General features: G+C 42.0%; 1 protein-coding gene and 1 long non-coding RNA gene across 2 annotated transcripts; one reads left to right on the forward strand and one right to left on the reverse strand.

The window, feature by feature from the left end:
- Positions 1–149: 149 nt before the first annotated feature.
- On the forward strand, positions 150–17,554 carry ZGRF1 (zinc finger GRF-type containing 1). Its single transcript, XM_063156881.1, has 27 exons — positions 150–231; positions 1,296–1,411; positions 1,520–1,600; positions 1,715–1,771; positions 2,223–2,396; positions 2,843–3,520; positions 5,949–6,047; positions 6,819–6,924; positions 7,003–7,103; positions 7,310–7,454; positions 8,810–9,465; positions 10,496–10,634; positions 11,023–11,207; positions 11,325–11,512; positions 12,009–12,148; positions 12,226–12,372; positions 12,938–13,052; positions 13,161–13,417; positions 13,916–14,075; positions 14,676–14,753; positions 14,883–15,030; positions 15,301–15,428; positions 15,689–15,812; positions 16,059–16,235; positions 16,351–16,485; positions 16,585–16,846; positions 17,261–17,554. The coding sequence occupies exons 2-27, from the start codon at positions 1,391–1,393 to the stop codon at positions 17,374–17,376; spliced, it is 4,617 nt and encodes a 1,538-aa protein (XP_063012951.1). The 5' UTR covers positions 150–231; positions 1,296–1,390; the 3' UTR covers positions 17,377–17,554.
- On the reverse strand, positions 3,479–17,265 carry LOC134418494 (uncharacterized). The gene is made up of 6 exons (XR_010027791.1): positions 17,080–17,265; positions 13,883–14,156; positions 13,217–13,358; positions 11,463–11,620; positions 6,682–6,741; positions 3,479–4,686 (listed from the first exon to the last, which is right to left on the reverse strand). It is a non-coding gene; the product is annotated as an uncharacterized LOC134418494 (long non-coding RNA).
- Positions 17,555–18,110: the final 556 nt, after the last annotated feature.

Consider the following 18,110-nt stretch of genomic DNA (forward strand, 5'->3'; position numbering starts at 1 on the left):
AAAAAAAATAATAAATTAAAAAAAAAGCCCCGCGGCGGCGCCCGCGCGTGCGCAGCGGCGTCGGGGGCGCGCCGGGCTCTGGGCGCACGTGACTTCCTCCCGGCGGGGCGGCGCGGGCGTGGTGACGTCACGCGGCGCGGCGGCGGGAAGTTCGTAAAGGCGGCGGTGCCGGCGCCGCCATCCCCGTCCCGCTCCCGGTGCCCGAGCCCGAGCCCGTGCTGGAGCCGCTGGGTAGGAGCGGGGCGGCCGCCCGGCACACCGGGAGGGGTGGCGGGCTGCGGGCCCTCGGGGCATCCCGCTGGGAGGATGGTGTGGAGTGCGTCCCTTTGGCTGTGTGGAGGCAGCGCCGGTGACAGCGGCCGGTCCCGCTGCCCGCGGCGTTCGTTCCCCGGGAGGTCCTCAGGGGCTCGCGTCCGTCCGGCTGCTCTGAGAACTCAGGGAATAAAACTCTGTCCTCAAACCGGGTCCAAGGATTGCCACCTTGTGAAGCGCCCAAGGAGCTGGCAACCATAAGAAACAGCGCGAATCTTTTCCCTGTCCGTCATATAAACTGCTCCTCACCCATCCAAAGTATATATATCATGTTATATATTGATATATCAATATTAAACATAATATATTTATATTAAAATATTAAATCAGAATTGCATCTAAGTATTATATATAATATACCTAAACATTAATTCTAAATATTTTATGTAATATTTATATATGTATTATAATCTACTTAAGTATTAATTCTAAATATTTATACTTATCTATAACATTTATTTAATATTTACATAAATATATAATATACTTAAATATTAATTCCAAATATTTATAGATTAAAATTCAATATAAAAATTTACTTTAAAATATCTCATGGTCTAATTTCAAATATGCAAAGAGGTTTGGCTCCACGGGAAGTCAGTTATTTTTGCATGAGCAACTCCACACCTGGGACAAAATCATTCTGGTAACAGCTTCTCTGCTATTTTGGATTTGTTTTTTTGGTTTTTTTTCTGCAAATAAACTTCTGGAATTTTATTTCAAGTAATTCTGAATTATTCAGCGATGCCAGCCATTGATTTAAATGAATGAGCTTGTCTAAAAGCTGTAAAACATCTTGACGTCTATTAAAAAGATTTTTTTTTCTTTTTTAACAGCAGTCTGTTAGATTGTTTTTGAGGTTTCTCTTTAAAATGCTCACAGCAGCTCTACTCCACTGGTTTGTTACTGTCTTGCATCTAATTATCTTTTCTTTTTGAGGAGAAAAAGTAAGAATTTTTTTTGTCCACACTTTTCCTTCACAGCTCTGCTGCATCCTGGCCATTTCCCTGTCTCTCTGGCTGTGGGAAGGTGTGGATATTTGTGAAGTAACCTGTTGGGTATCTGTGTTGCCAAAGCAATGGCCTCTCAAGAATTTACTGTGAGTGGTTTTTAACACTGTGGAATTAAGTTTAAAAACTGTAGCTACTGAAATACTTGAACATTTGCTTACTTCTTGTTTTTTCAATGTTTTACATATTTAAAACAGGTGTTATACACTCACCAAAAGATGAAGAAATCAAAAACATGGCAAGATGGAATTCTGAGGGTTAGAACTGGCAGAAATCAGGTGAAAATTCACATTTAACACTGTTGGATTTAATATCTGCTGCTGCCAGTGGCAGTCTAGTTGATTTGTGAAATAAATGTGTGGTTATTTAAAATATTGTTTTGTATTTTGCAGGCTACCTTGTTTGATGATAAAGGACAATGTCTGGAGAGTATTTTTATAAAATCTCAGGTATCTTTTGTTCAGAGTTGTTTTTATATCTGGTTGTAGTTGGTCTTTCAGGCAGCATTCCAAACACTTGTTTGGTAGCCAAAAGAGTAATTTTTCTAGTGGCTGATATGGAACTCTGCTACAGTGCAAATAATGGAAAGGGAAAACAGCTTTTACTAATTACCAGATCTTACTGTTTGTCCAGAAGCTTTCATGGAATTTTTCTTCCTCTGTGGTAAAAGCAGTGTATTACAGTGATAAATGAAATAATCATTGAAGTTAAGTGCTACTGCTTTTTACAATATATGTATAAATAAAAGTATTATCTGGCATTTGTGATATACTAGGTGTAAGCAGCTGAATTTTTTACATACGAGTACTCAAAAGACTGTATGTTTTTAAAAAGAAAGCTATCTAATATTGTTTCTTGTACAGTACTGTTAGGTACACACTGCTGCTCTCCCTTTTCCAGGTGACTCCTGGAGATGATTTGGAAAGTGAGCGATATTTAATCACAGTTGAAGCAGCCAAAGTGAGTGAAGAGCAGCCAAAGCAAGCAGAAACTCCAGCAGTGGACAGAAATGGTGTCAAACCTGCTCTTCCACCCCCAAGACATCTCCCTGTTGGCTTGAAAAGGAAGTTTACGGTGAGTTTTTGTTCCAAATTTTATGTCTCATGTTTATATGCAGTGTAAAACACAAGGGACACATATTTGCATGAATGGGAAATATATACAGAATTTCTTCCTGTCTTTTTTTTTTCTTTATATTTTTTCTTTTTCTTTTTTTTCCCCTCTTCCCTTCTTCTCTTCTCTCCTTCCTTTTTCATTTTTTCCTTTTTTTCTTTTTTTTTTTCCCTTTTTTTTGATCTGTAACCCAGAATGTATTTTTTCCACATTTAGGAGATTTGGTTTAGCAGGATGGATGTTGCCTACAGTAAAAATCACAAGGGCTTAAGGTTGTTTCTGTGCCCCTGTGGAATCCTCATGGGTTTGATCAGAATACATTCCCAGGCCATTTGATCTGAATGCAGTGTGCTCCATTTTCAGCATCTGATTACAAAACATGGATTAATTGCCAATTTCTCTCCCAGGGGTTCCGAGGGCCTCGCCAAGTTGAGAAGAAAACACCAGCTGTGGAAGATGAAGGAAAAGCAGCAGTGTTGCCCTCATCTAAGGGGTGCCAAGGGAGTTTTCCATCCCAGTTTTACATCAGCTCTCCGTTGTTTTCCACGGTTTGCAGGAAGGATGCAGGAACAAATCCCTCTGCAGGCAGTCAGGAAGAGGAGTGCAGGGACAATGGTAGAGAACAAATGTCTGTGTCCTCCCTGCTTTCTGCTCCCTTCAGTGACAGCTGGGAGGGGACAGAGAGGCAGAACTCCCATCAGCTGGCTGGGAAGCAGGAATCTCCTCTCCTCACTGGGCACACTGGTGCTGGGGCAGTGTCCCACCACATCAGGAGCACAGCACAGATCATTGCTCTGCTCAAGTCCAAACCAGCACAAGGACACCACAGAGAGCAAACATCTGGAGCCACAGGCTGCCTTTCCAGGGTTCAGGCAGCACAAAATGCAGGTTTATGTGACAGAAAAAGCCCTGTCCTGCCTGCTCTTTCAGGTGACCCTGCCCAAGGACTCGTTCCAGATACCCAGCACCTGCCTTTTGTGCAGGGAAATGTAAATGATACAAAGGACTGGAATGTTCTAGCACTTCCAAATTCAGCTGAACAGCCTTGTGGTGAAGAAGTCACAGGACACAGACAAGACAAAAAGGTAAATTATTTAAGTCAAGATTTACAAGATGACTGCAACACAAGTAGTTACTTCCTACCTGAGTCCACTGTAAGTAGAATGAGTGACAGTCAGTTTGTCCCATCCTCAGGTGACATTTCACCTTCAGCAAGTCCAACCACCTTTGAAAGCCATCCCTTTGGATACAGGGAGCATTCAGGGACTGACAGGCTTAGGGAGAATTGCTCTGTGAAGATGCAGAGTGAGCTTCAACCAAGGCAAAATTCAGAGGGAATGTCTAATGACCCAGAGCTCTCTGGGGATGTGGCATTGGCTGAAGCTGGAGTTGGGAAGGAGCAGTTGAGTTTGCAGGGCACAGGCTGTAGTCCTGATGGGGAACTGATGGAGGTTAGCTTTAACCTAATGGAGGCTTTTGATTTTAATGACATGGACAATGAAGATGTGTGTGAGAGAGAAGGGAAGGGATTTTCTGAGGGAGACACACCTTCATGGAGCCCAGGCAGCTCCCAGGGAGGAGATGTAGCACAGGGTGCTGCCTTGAGCCCTCATTGGAGGCCTCATTCTTGCTGTGACATAGAGACACAAAGCAAAAAGGAAATCAGATGTTCCAAATCTGATGGAGAGGGGGGTCCACCACCCCAGCTTTGTGACAGTGATGCCAGGAGAGCTGCAGAAGATGCTGCAAACCAGACCAAAACCCAAGTGGAACTTCTAGGGGATGGACACAACATAAAAGAGATCAGTGAGAGTCAGACAAGTTTTGAAGGCTCAAAGCAAGAGGAGGATCTGGATGGCTGTGCAGCACTCACCATCAGTGGCACATCCTGGGTGAAAAAGCAGCACTCTGCTCTCCTGCCTGGGGACACCAGTGTTAATGAATGTCACCCTGAAACCAGGCTGTCTGAAGCCACTGGAAGTCTCACAGGTATTTCTCCCAGCAGAATAATTTCTCCCTTGGACCAAAAGACCGAGGGAGGAGTTACACAGATTGGATGTATGGAATCCCCAGATGTTGGCTCAGAGCACTTCTGGGCTGCTAGGAGTGGTGACATGAAACCAGGCAGCCCTCTGCTGGCCTTGTCACAGAAATCAGATCCTTTAGGAGGAGGTTGTTCATCTCCAGAGGAAACAGCAGTAGGAGGAACTGTGCTGGAAAATGCAGAGTGCAGAACTGCTTCTCCTGAAGCCTGCCAAGGAGAGACAATAGGGGTGGATTGCCTGAAATGCACAGCAGTGGCTGAGAATTGCTCAGGATTCCCTGATTTGGTGAATGACATTGCTCTTCTGAGAGCTTTGACACAGCATAGCACAGCATTAGAGAGCTTGCAAAGGATGGAGGAAAACACCAGCATGTGCTGTGAAACAGACCCTCCTAAGGAGACACTTGAACCCCTTGAGAAGGATCAAGGTTAGGTCAGCTTCTATTTCAAACTGGATTCTGTATGTCTATACCTGTTTGATTTCTCTCATTTCTCCTCATTTAGCAATACTTTTATTAGAGTGCTGTGTTTTGTAGGTTCCCTCGTGCAATTTGTGCTGTTTAAAGCAACATTGTGAGCTTCAAGTCTGTTTGCTCTCATTCAGTTAAATCCTAACTGTGCATGGGTTGCATGGGTAAGGTTTGCAAACCTGTAAATATTCAGATGTTTTCATGTAAAAAACCCCAGACTATTGACTGTAACTCATTGTGCTTTTCCATCTCTTGTAGCTATAAAAGAGTTTACGGAAATGCCTTACTCAGAAAGTTTACAGGCATCTTCCTGTTCATACTTTGATTCTCCTGCCCTGATGGTAACCAATTTTTGACTACATATATTTATCTGTACAAGATAAATTCATTTTCCACCTGGCTCCTGGAATAAAATTCTTGGGTTAGAAACCATAAAAGTTGAGCTATAAATTGCTTAGAGGCATTGTTTATGAAGCTGTTAATAAATAGAAGATATCATCTTGACAATATTCAGGAGGCCTCATGTATGACAAGAAACTTCATGAAAAGTGTGGTATTTAATAATTTTTAATATCCCATCAATATGTCTGGTAATTCTCCTTCCCTACCCCATCTTTTACCACCTTTTTTTCCCCCACTAGCTTTTTAAATGCATGGCTCTCCTTGGAATTTTAGCATTTAGGTTGAAATACACTGGGAAAACTGTTTGTGTTTGTTAATTCACATTGATTTTTATCCTGTTATGTAAAAAATGCTTTTAACAGCCTTTTTTCCTTTTCAAACAATCTAAAGTTTACAGAAACATTTTAGAAATCTTCTTTTTCCTGTTCTGTTTGAAAAACATGGTTTCTTATCCTGTCATGGATGGCTTCCAAATAAAAAAGCTGTAACTGAAAAGGCTTCCTTTGTATAAATACAAAACATTTCTTAGCCTAAATTTTCACTTTAAATGGTTATTAAATTGTTAGACTAACTAGTTTTTGGTACTTTCCTGTGCAGCCCAACTGTGTGGACAGTTTATTACAGAAGACAGATGCATATATTGTACCAATAGCAGCAGCCCAAAGGGACCCTGGGCCATCTGACTGGCAACCAAAGGTACCATTGCTGTGGAACTCAAGTATAATTAACAGTGTTTCCTAAATTTCAGTTTGATGCTTTGCTAATTGCAATATATTGCACTAACTCCTAATAAAATTTTAGTAATAAAATTTGTTATTTTTAGTACAGTTGACTGTACTAATGTTTTCAGGGAGAGTTTAAAACTCACATTACAAGGGAAAAAAAAACCCAGATCTTTTTTTTGTTTCTCTTCTGCAGAGTCAACAGGTTATTTTTGTTGTATGTGTAACAAATACCTGTACTGACTGTAGCTAGTTGCAGAGCAGTTTTTCCTTGCTGTCAGTGATAATTCCATGCATTGTACAGCGTGTTGCCTTCCAAGGGTACCAAGTGAAAGGATCAGCAGCTAGTGAGGTGATGCTGAGAGCTCCATGCTCCCAGCACGGATGGCAGCAGCACCCAGACAATGTGGACTTGGCAGCTGAGACATTTTTCTCACCCCTCTTTTCAAGGCATTATGACCTTTATGACTTGAGACAGGTAAAACTTTTTTTTTTGTTCAGTTATCCATACTAACCTTAGTGCAAGAAAGTATCTTGTCAATTTAGGATAGAAAATAGTTCATTTTTAAACTGCTACAATCATATAAAAGCCAATTATTTTTACTTACCTTTGTCATAGAACTTCACAATGTGTCACTTTGTTTTTTCTGCTCCTTTGATCAGTTGCACTTTGAAAAAAAGAAGATAAGCAGTTTAATTTCTACTAAGTTTTTGCTTAGGCTTTTTTTTTTTTTTTTTAATGAAGTCTCCAGGTTCCAGGAGCCTTCATAAGGATGATGTTGACATTGTAAGAGAAGGGAATTTTGAAGTGAAGCCTGATGTTATTGAAGAGCTAGGAATAAATCAGTCCTGTAAGTGAAAGTAAAAGGACAAGGGCAGTGATTGGCCTCAAAATTTCTGCATGACTTCAGCTCTTCTGTTTTTCCTAGCACTGGCACTGGATGTGCACCCTGAAGTGCCACCATGGACAGTGTCACACCCACCCCCTGACCTGAGACAAGCACAGTGGACTGCCTGGGAGCCTGGCAAGGTGGGGATTGACTGGCTCTTGCAAACATTTTTGGCTTTATTTCCTGTGTGTTCGTGGCAATTTCTTACTTTTGGAGCTGTTTTATCTCAACTCTGAGAGATCTCATTGTTTAGAATGATGAGAGAGAGAATGGTGATGAAAGAGCTGTAACCAGGGATTTTTTCAGTCATGTTAATTAACCTGCCATGTTAATTCTTCACCTGTAGATTTCACCAGAAGTGACTTCCCCACTTGATCCAGACTGTGCAATTTCTCCACCTTGGGGAAATGAGGAGCCTGTTGGAGACATCCAGGAGCCCCTGACACATGGGCTCTTACCCAGTGAACCACAACTCCCAGATTTCTTCTTCAGTAAGAATTTACAGGGTTATACTGGCACCTCACAGTGTTTTAGCTGAAAATCTCTGAGAGTTCTTGAAGCACAATGAGTTGGGCCATCACAGACAGTTACTCTGCCAATTATAGTCTCCTGAAGGAGACTTGATTAGATGGATTTAGTTTTATAAAGAAAAATCAGCTTCTAGTTTGGGGGCAAGAAGCCTGTAAGCTAAGTTTCTAAATGATCCCTATGTTTTTATTTACCTGCTTTGAGTTTTCTTCCATATTCAGCTGTCCTCTGACCCTCTCCCATTTTACACCTCTCTATAACTGTCACTAATGATAATTAATGTAGTCAAAAGGATGCTTTTTGGTAGTGACAGCTTATTTATCTGTGTTGTTCAATGTTAATTCATAGGTTTGTGGGTTATCTTTTGGAAAAAAAGCAAATGTTAAAATGGATTTTTTTCTAGTTGGCAGATGTCAGTGACATCAGATTAATGACCTCCAAAATACAACCATGTTTAATTTAATAGTAGGTCTTTTATACAAGCAGAATGGCTACATGTGTTCTGAATATGGAGATTTCAAAGAAATTTTTTTAAAAAAATATTTTCAAAGAAATTTTAAAGTATCAAACAAACTAATTAAAAGAATCACACAAAGTCCATCATTTAGTGTAATACTGCACAGGAGCAATCCAAAGAGCTTCCCAGCTGCAAGGGAGGGTGTAGAAGGAAGAATTTAGAATTCCTTACTTTTGGTACATCAGAAGTGCCATCTGACTGGCAAGGGGGGCTCTTTACAGATGGGGCTGCTGTGCAAAGTGCCTCGAGCTGTTTATTTTTCAGCATCAGTCTCATTACATGGTTATGACAATGGGAAGATGCTAGCAGCTCACATTCCAGGCAGCAGGCCAAAAAACTTAATGTTACAACTTACTTTATAAGCTTCTTGACCAATCACTCAAAGCAAAAGCACATTGACAGTAGTTCTATCTAATCACCATGAGCACATGTACCTTTGGTTAAACAATGTTTGCTTATTTCAAATAAAAGACCTGTTTGTAAGCCTTAAAACACAATGCACAGAGCTCCATTATTAAGCTTTAACCTTCCTAATAGCTTGCTAGATAAACTTGCTGCAGCTTAGAGAGCTATTCAGACAAGCATTAATACACAGGCCATTGTTCTATTTGCCCTTGCTTTTTCTACAGTTGAAATAATTTTCTGCTGACTTATCTCATGGCTGCTGCTTCAGCTCTACTTACAGTTCTGCTGTATCAGAGGCCTGCCTTTTGCAGCTTTCCCCAAAACCCTCTAATTTTGTGTATTCCCACACCATCCCTGGGTGCCCCAGGTTGCTTGTAAGCTGTATTTTCCCCACAGCCCAGGAGAAATCCAGCCATGCACAGGAGTGCAGCCTGCCAGCACTGAAGCCCACAACGAAAACACGAGCTCCCTTTGTCACTGTTCCTGCCACCCACGAGATTCCTGCCACGTTTTACCCCTCTGAGAGTGAGCATTTCCAGCAATCTTTGGACTCTTCAGGAGGCAATCTGTGCAGCCAGTCAGTGGCATTTCCCAGGAGTGCTCCCAGCCCCCAGGACAGGAATTCTGACACCTCTGTGTTCGGGGAGTACACGGAAGATGGACGAAGGGGATCTGTGCCACCAGTGCTCCCCGATGTGACTGCCCAAGGCAGACAAAGCAAGTGGCTGAAGTATCAAAGCAGTGCTCAGAGCGATTTGAACCCTGAAAACAGTGCTGAAGGGAAGGAGGAGGATGATATCTGTGCCCGGAGCGTGCTGGGAATGCCGGCGGCTGAGCCAGGAGAGAGCAGAGCCGCGGATCCGAGCGCTGCCAGCCCTGCAGCGCCGCTGGCGGCCGGGAGCCGGCCCGGGGAGCGCTCCGGGGCTGCGGGGGCAGGTCCGGCGCCGCCGGGGAACGCGCTCGCCCTGCACTTAGCGCAGGCACCGCTGGCTGCGGCCGCACAAAAGGTGTTGAGTCACCTGAGCTGCCACGGCGGAACTGGAGAGGGCCAGGTGTGTACCAGGCTGTCACTGACACCAGCACGGTGCTCTGGCCACAGGGGCTGCATTTATCTCATTGCCTGCAGGTTTAGTCAGTAGGATTGCATAGTGACACCAAAAATGTATTTTTTAATTTTTAATGTATTAATACATTAGTCACATGCCACGACTAATCCTTTGTAAAGGTAGTTCAGTGCCAGATTTAGATTTTTAATCTGATTGTCAATGGCAAGAAGATGAAAGAAAAGGTGCTGGGCTGTTTTGACATCTCTGATTGATAAGAAATCGTGGGTTTTTCTTAATTGTGGTATCAGCATCATTTTAATCAACACCAATTTTTGCTTCAAGTCATAGTCTCTGACTTCAAATTATTATAAATTCCTTCAGTTTTAGTTGTGTAAAAGTCAAGTTATGACACTGAATAAGCACCTAAACATTTAGCACATGTTTGTGATCAGTAGGCAGATGGAGCAAATTGGGCAAATTGAAGCACCAAACCAACCACAAGTTAAGTTTAAGTTGTCAAATGGTTTTGAGAGTTGAAGAAAATGTTGACTCTTTCTTTTTTTTTTCAAGTTTTTTGGTTCTATAAAACTGTCCACTACAGTATTTGTGTGAAGCAGAGAAAGGAAATAACTAAGATATTTAACATATACATGGGTATACACATTGTATGTGTTTTTATACAAATATATGTGTGTTAAATCCATATACCAGACTTAAAAAGCTTATGAAGACACTTATAATTCATTTATTTCTGTGCAAAAATGGTGTTGAAAATAGGGTTTGTGTGCTCCTTCCCCATGCCTAGTGGTGAAAAACATGATTCTGAACTACATAACATTTATTTTAAAGCCTTTGGAAATATTATCTGTGTTATTATAAATGCAAGCTGTTTGGCAAGGAGGAAATTTTAACCTCATGGTGCATCCTAAATGGCAGCCTAAGCTCTAGGGAAATTTTTAGTATTTTTTACAAATCTGCAATTTTCTCATTCAAGGTCTTACAGTTTTTAATGGTTTATTTTCCTGTGTCTTTTTAGGACATAACAATTTCTGAGTTGTCTTTTCCTCCTGTGGATAAAGTGAAACACACCAATCTTCCTAAAAGAAAGATTTCCATCCCAGCTGTGTTTCAGTCTCACACTCACTACAAGCAGGTTTTTAAAGCTGCTCTGACAGGTCAGTCTCTGCTCTGTGAAATGCTGTCATTTTAAACATTGCCTATTAAAACAGCAGGGTGCATTTCATTTTTTTTTAATATTTCTACTGAAATATATTTAGACTATATTCAAAATTGCAGAGGCAAGCCAAAAAGACAGTACACACTGTTCAACTCTGTAACCTCAGGGCTGTTTTCCAGTCTTAAGATACCTAAGCCTTTTTTTTTTTTTTTCCCCTGGAAAAAGTGGATTTTTCAGGTCACGTGGTTTCTTTTAGGACTCAGATGAAATATTTTGATTTGGGATGGAAATTTTCCGATGGAAATACATTTGTTTGGATTTTGTGTAGCTGTGTAAGCATTTTAAGTGTGTGCTGATGATTCTGTTGTTGTCCTTTCCCCACCAAGAGCAATTGAACATAATGCTGTTTGAGTTGGCCCAGAGGCTGCACCATGCCCTCTCCAAGGTGGACATACCATTTTACACTGCGGTGAAAGATGGGCAAAGCCAGGGCCAAGGAAGCTGTGCCCCACTCTGCAACCACATGCACCCTGCTAAGCTGGTGATGGTTAAAAAAGAAGGTCAAAACAAGGTGCTGTTTATTCCTTGTGGTTTTTACACTTTGGGGGTGAAAGTATCCATTGCTTTCTCTTTTTTTTCTTCCTTGTTTTGGTGCTCATGGACTTTTTTCCCCTCCCTTCCCTTGCAGGGTCGTTTGTTCTATGCCTGTGATGCCCCAAAAGCTGAGCAGTGCTCCTTTTTCAAGTGGATTGAAGATGTGAACCCCACACAGACAAAATCCAGACCCGGTGCAGTGCTCCACGACACAAAAAGTATTGGGACATACCTCAGGAGTCAAAAGATTGCTGTTTATGAGGAATGCCAGCTTTTGGTGAGGTATCCTCAAATGCCATGCCACTTCAAGGTTTATGAATATTCCAGTAGCCCAGGACTTCAGCAGGATTTAACACATTTTCTCTACATTTAAAGAGTCAAGATTTCTTTCTGTAAAGAAGTGCAAGAGCTAAATTACTGAAGGAAAAATATTTATAGCAATGGTATTTGTTTTTAGCAGGAATCAAAACTGCTGACCAGCAACGTGATCAATTGCTTAGTGTCAGAACTGTTGCATTTGGACTTTGTTAATTTAATCCTCAGTAGGAGAATTTGATTTCTTCTCTTCAAGATTCTAATTTTAATGCCAGAAGTCATCTCAAAGGCTATTCTGTGCTGTTTAACTGTAGAGGAAACAATTTAATTGTGGCTGGATATGAGAGGATTTTGCAGTCAAGATAAATGGAGGTTTCTTATTTTTGGTGCTGAATCCAAGATGTGCTCATGGTTTTACATACCTTTTTCCTTTTTTTTTTTTTTTTTAATTACAATTTCCCAGGAAAGCCTTTGAAATTCCAACACAGAGGTACAGTAAGTTCAAGAAATTTATGAATACACCTGCCAGCTTTGATGGTGACTCCAAACCCAAATTATACCTAAAGCTAAGCAGAAAGGAGCATTCTTCTCTCTACAGCAAAGGTGAGCACACCTTAAACATCAGATTTCAAAGGTGGCAGTGGGAGAGGCTGATGAGGACTCTGAATTGTTTTTGGCAGATGACATCTGGGTTGTTTCCAAGACTCTGAACTTTGATCCCATTGATACTTTCATTGCAAGCAGTGCTTTCTTTGGACCATCCTCCAACAATGAGATAGAATTGCTACCACTGAAAGGCTACAGTCCCTCCAACTGGAGATCCAACAGTGAGTTCCACAGCCACATTGAGAACTGTGGGAAACAACTAAGGAAAAATCCAGCCAGCAATGAAGGATAAGCTGCTGAGAATTTGAGAATTTCTCAAACCTTGCACACGATTTAATTCACAGTATTTTTTTTCCTTGTGTGTTTGAATATATAATTTGAATACATTAATTAATGCAGTTAAACCCGCAAAGTAGCTGGCAAATTGCAAATGGGTGGGGAAGAAATGAGATGATGTACAATGCAAGTTGACTGTCAAAGTGTAAGTAAAAGGAATATTTTTTTACTGTCCTTAAAAAACAAAATGCAGAAACCTCAAACAACTCACTGGAAATTTTTTTTTTTTATAAAAAGCCATGTATTAAGTCTGTGACTGCAAAAGTTTCTTGGTTTTGTTGGTTTTGTTGTTGAATTAAGTTAAAGCTTTGGGTTTGTTTTGTTTTGTAAATGGAGAAGATAAAATCAGTTAATAACTCTTTTGGCATTTTATAATTAATTTCTTTAGCTGATTTGCAATTTCTGCTCTATTAACTCCTTTCTCCTTTTGTTTCTCTGTGGCCCTTGCAGTGTGTGTTCATGCCTTGCTGGTGTGTAATGCCAGTGGTGAGCTGGCCTCCCTAAGGAACATGGAGGAGCACTTCAATCCATCCACATTACCACTGATCCCATATCTCCTGAAAATGTGAGTTATTGTCCTGGGATACTGTGAGCAGTCCAGTGCAGGAATATCAGAACCAGGAGATACAAATTGTATCATATCACGACTTCTGGGTATTTTTTGTTTTCCTAGGAATTTTGATTCTGAAAATGTTACAAAAAGAGTCAACAAAAGGAAATTCACTCCACCTGCCATGAGTGTGAAGTGCTCCATGATGTCTGGCCCTGTGAGCTCTCAAGTGGCAATGGGAGTGGCTGAAGAGATGATCCAGAGGTTCTCGCTGAACCCAGACCAAGCAGCATCGCTGATTCACGTGGCTCAGATGATGACCTGTGAAAAGCCCAGAGGAGGGGAGGAACATCAGAGCTTCCCTATCACAATCATACGTGGTACACAGCCAAGAATTGTGATATTTCCTGCTGTTGTAGCTTTGCACAAATGTTGATTAATGGTAAATGCCATCAATCTAGAATGCCAGAATTAGCCCCTCTGATACTGTGTCATTAATACATCCATTCTGTCAGCACAGAGCTTTTGCCCCTTGAAATTAAATCTAAATTAAATTAAATTTTCACTCTGCCTTTTCCAGGATTTCACTGAAGCATAGAAGGTTTTGCCTAGAAATACCTATATATAAATACCTATATATAAAATCAGAATTATTTATTGTCTTCAGCTTTTTTCTTTTCATATGCAAACCACTTTTTATTATGTATTAGCTATTTATCATGTATTAGCTACTTATTAATACAACTATATATTGTTTTTGTAAGTGTAAGCAAGCCCATGCAATTATTTTCGAGGAATCACAGCATAACTGAAGTTAAAGCAATTGATTTCTAGGAAATTCTCACTTGTAACTTGGGCTTTTTCTTCCAAAACCCCAGGTGTTTTTGGAGCTGGCAAGAGCTACTTGCTGTCTGTGGTCATCTTGTTCCTCGTGCAGCTCTTTGAAAGCAGTGAAGCTACAGAGGGTCTGAGGGCAACTCCATGGAAACTCCTTATTGCTGCTTCCACCAACGTTGCTGTGGACAGGATCCTGCTGGGGTAGGTTGCTGAGGCTTTTATGGTTCTTTTTCCAAAACCAATAATGCACTTACACTGTAGTGGTAATTGTGCTGGTATTTCCTGTAAAACACATCAAAAAGATTGATTTGTTTCCCTAAAAAGTGGCACACGCAGACTTTAATTGTACCTCAGCTCTTTTGCACAGTTAAAAGGGTGAAAGGTACATAAAACATCTACAGAAGACTACTTTAGGCTCTGCTCTCATCAAATATACTATTAAAATCCATCAGGACCAAGTAGTACTGCTCAGGGATCTTTGGGATGGATGTACCAGTAGGGGAAGGAGGAGCAGAGGGGATCAGATTTGTGAAAATTTAGCATGAAATAAATGCATGGTTTGGAAGGAAAAAGGAAGGGAAGATACATATGGAAGACTATGAGAGGGGAATCATCAAGGCATCAAATCATGATGAGGTAGTTTATTTTGATTTTGTTGAATTACTGAGGTACTTCATCTCAGTGATCACTGAAGTTTGTGCTCCTGAGCGTTCTGATGTGTCTTTTGAAACCACTTTTAAAGTTTTCCAAAGATTTCATCTTTCCCTTTCTGTAATGTTTATCATCTCTTTTTCTTTCAAGTCTGCTCGAGCTTGGATTTGAGGATTTTATAAGAGTGGGAAGTGTAAGGAAAATCACGAAAGCAATTCTTCCCCATAGGTAAGAAACCTCTTTGAGGGATCTGAAGCAATTTGGGGTAGGTTAATACATTGTTATCAAGTGTGGTTATTTTTCCAAGCACTGCTGTTTTCGGTTACTGCAATGTATGTTACAAAATCATCTTTGAAGTTTACATGCAGGTTCAGGAAACGAAAACGAGCAGCTGAAAGAGCTGCTTGCTCTGTTGAAAGAGGATTTGACTCCAGCTGAGAAAATGTATGTCAGGAAGAGCATTGAGCAGCATAAACTGGGGACCAATAAAACTATTCTGCAACAGGTACAGTCAAAGAGATGGGATGGGAAAGCAGAGATTTGCTGTGTCTTATACACAGGGCTGAGCACATGGAAACTGGGAATTTATAATTCAAAACTCCTGGTTTTGAAATACAAAGTGAAGTTTAGGTTTGATTGCACAGGTATAGCTTAGTGTCCTGTTTCTAGAAAAAAATTTAGCTGTATTCTCCTGCTCTAGTTAGGTGCTGCACAGAGATGAACTATGAAATGATTTCAACTTTTTGCCTGCCTGTTTTCTCCTCGCTGCTGGCAGGTGAAGGTGGTTGGAGTGACGTGTGCTGCCTGCCCCTTCCCCTGCCTGAAGGCGCTCAGGTTTCCTGTGGTGGTGCTGGATGAGTGCAGCCAGATGACTGAGCCTGCCTCCCTGCTCCCCATCGCCAGGTACAGCCCTCCTGTACCTGAGGGGCCTCAGCAGGGGCACCAGCTCCCAGCAGGACCACACTCCACACCTCTGTGAGCCCAGGAACACGCTAGCAGCAGGAAGAGTGATTTCAAATAGAGCCTGTCCTTAGGTGTTATTAAACTGGGGTGGAGGAGGGAGGCTGATGGGAAGCAGTGTGATACAGAAACAAGCACACACTTTGGTTATGAACACTTTAACATCCTTTTTAGAACACTGGTTTTTTCACATTCTTATTTAGGTTTCAGTGTGAAAAGCTCGTCCTAGTTGGAGACCCCAAGCAACTGCCACCAACTATCCAAGGGTCTGAGAGTGTTCATGAGCAGGGATTGGAGCAGACCCTCTTTGACAGACTCTGCTTAATGGTAGGTGCTGCTGAACACACCTTTGGAAATGTGGAGAGCGGAACTGTAACTCCCCTGAGGTCACATGGGCAATTCCAGGTGTCAGAGGATCGGGGTTTCAGCACTGCAAAATACCTTAAAATCACAGAATGGTTTGGGTTAGAAGGGACCTCAAGGTCACCCCCACCACAGACAGGGACAGGTTCCCCTAGCCCAGCTTGCTCCCAGCTCCATGCCAGCCCTAATGTCTGTGTCCTCATCCTTCAGGGCCACGAGCCCATTGTTCTCCGGACGCAGTACCGCTGCCACCCTGCCCTCAGTGCCATCGCCAACGAGCTCTTCTACAGCGGGCACCTCATCGATGGCATCTCCCAGGGGGACAGGGCTCCTCTCCTGGAGTGGCTGCCAACACTCTGCTTTTACAGCGTCCATGGCATGGAGCAGGTGAGCTCCTCAGCACCGCTTGTGTAACCAGCCAATATTGTCATTTTCCCTCCATTCCATTCTTTTTTACATTTTTGGTGAGAGCTAATTTGGGAATCTTTTTCCCTCTTCCCAGATTGAAAGAGACAACAGCTTTTACAACATGGCAGAAGCTCATTTTACAGTCAAGCTCATCCAGTCTCTGATTGCAAGTGGAATAGAAGGAGCTGATATTGGCGTGATTACCCTTTATAAATCACAAATGTATAAGGTTTGTGTCATAAATCAGCAACAAAAATCAATAAAGCCCTTCTCTTAAATGTACTCTGAGTAGCCAAACTCACCCCCTTCCCTGTTTCTTTGCCCCCAGATCCAGAATTTGCTCAGTGGGGTTCACTCCGAGGCTTTTGAGGTCAAGCCTGTGCAGGTGTCCACGGTGGATGCATTCCAAGGTGCTGAGAGGGAGATCATTGTGCTGTCCTGTGTCAGGACCAGGCACTTTGGGTTCATAGACTCGGAGAGGAGGATGAACGTGGCACTAACGAGGGCCAAGAGGCACCTGCTGATTGTGGGGAGTCTGCCCTGTCTGAGCAGGAACAGGCTGTGGGGGAGAGTAATTCACCACTGCAGAGGTAAGAGCTTCTTTGCTGGGCTATTTGAAACCTGCACCTTGTTATCTTTAATTACACTATGTACAATACACCTTACAATGTTTATAATAATATATAAAATATATGGTGTGTACACTAGAGCAACCACTATATTCATATCAGTTTATGTATAAACTCCAGTGTTTAATATTACACTCAAAATCTAATATATTGCAAGAATGTGCAAGTTGCACAGGTACAGTTTACAACTTTACCTGCTTGGCCGACATCAAATAAAGCATCTTGGTGACTGAACTCCACAGAGCCATTTTCCAAGCAGAAATATCACAGCCAGGCAATACTCTTGGGGAAATAGATGTTGGCACTGCCAGGGGCTGGTTCCATGATGGATGCTGTAGAGAGAGATGTAATTACTCTGTTTATTGCTGCTTCTAGGATGGGAAAATGGCTTACAACATGCAAGCCAGTGTGAGCAGCAGCTAAATGACATTCTCAAGTCTTACTTGGAGAACCGGGAGGAAGAAGAACAGTGCAAGAAAAAGGAAAAATAAAATGTGTTGATTTTATGAACAAAATCTTAATTGTTTGTCTATAGCAATAGCTCTGGTAATTTGTAATCTAATATTTATTTAATGTTGGGGTATTTTTGTTTGGCTCTCAGTGCATTGATACTTCTGTTTGACCTTGTGGTCATAAGACTAAAATTATTAAAGACTAAAATTTATTAAAGTGACTTTATTTGGTTGATAGCCATAAATAGAGTGGCTTTTTCTGCTTGAGAAATGAAATCCTTTTATGCTTACAGTGTAGTTAATGATATTTATGGTATTTCACTGTTCTTTAGATTAAAACACCATGGTATTTTAGAACAATTCTGTCACCTCTCATGTTTACAGGTAGGTGACATCCAGGAAGAGCTTGGCTATAACAATTAAAAGGCCCCTTCTGCAGCTTTTGCAAACATCTTAAGCACCATCCAGCGCCTCTGAGGGCTCCAAGAGAGCTGGAGAGAGACTTGTCACAAGGGCGGGGGGTGACAGGACCAGGGGGAATGGGTTGGGGTATTGGGGATGAATTCTTCCATGGGAGTACCAGTGTGAGGCACGGGCACAGGTTGCCCAGAGGAGCTGTGCCGTGCCTGTACGTGTTCGAGGCTGGGCTGGACGGCGTTTGTGAGCAGTGCTGCAGTGGTGCCCGACTCACCGGGAATTCCCGCTCTGCTTCCCGGTTTTCCCGGTCCCCTCAGGGCTCCCGCAGCTTCCGCCGCCGCCAGATGGCGCCGCGC

The sequence above is a fragment of the Melospiza melodia genome, chromosome 5 (assembly GCF_035770615.1).
Source record: "Melospiza melodia melodia isolate bMelMel2 chromosome 5, bMelMel2.pri, whole genome shotgun sequence".
Taxonomy (NCBI): Eukaryota; Metazoa; Chordata; class Aves; order Passeriformes; family Passerellidae; genus Melospiza; species Melospiza melodia.

Bases quoted from the DNA above. Each gene is read 5' to 3' on its own strand.
- ZGRF1 (XM_063156881.1), top strand. From the start codon at position 1,391: ATGGCCTCTCAAGAATTTACT. The intron at 11,208-11,324 runs GTGCTGTTTATT...CTTCCCTTGCAG, and splicing joins AAAAAGAAGGTCAAAACAAG to GGTCGTTTGTTCTATGCCTG. The intron at 11,513-12,008 runs GTATCCTCAAAT...ACAATTTCCCAG, and splicing joins GAATGCCAGCTTTTGGTGAG to GAAAGCCTTTGAAATTCCAA.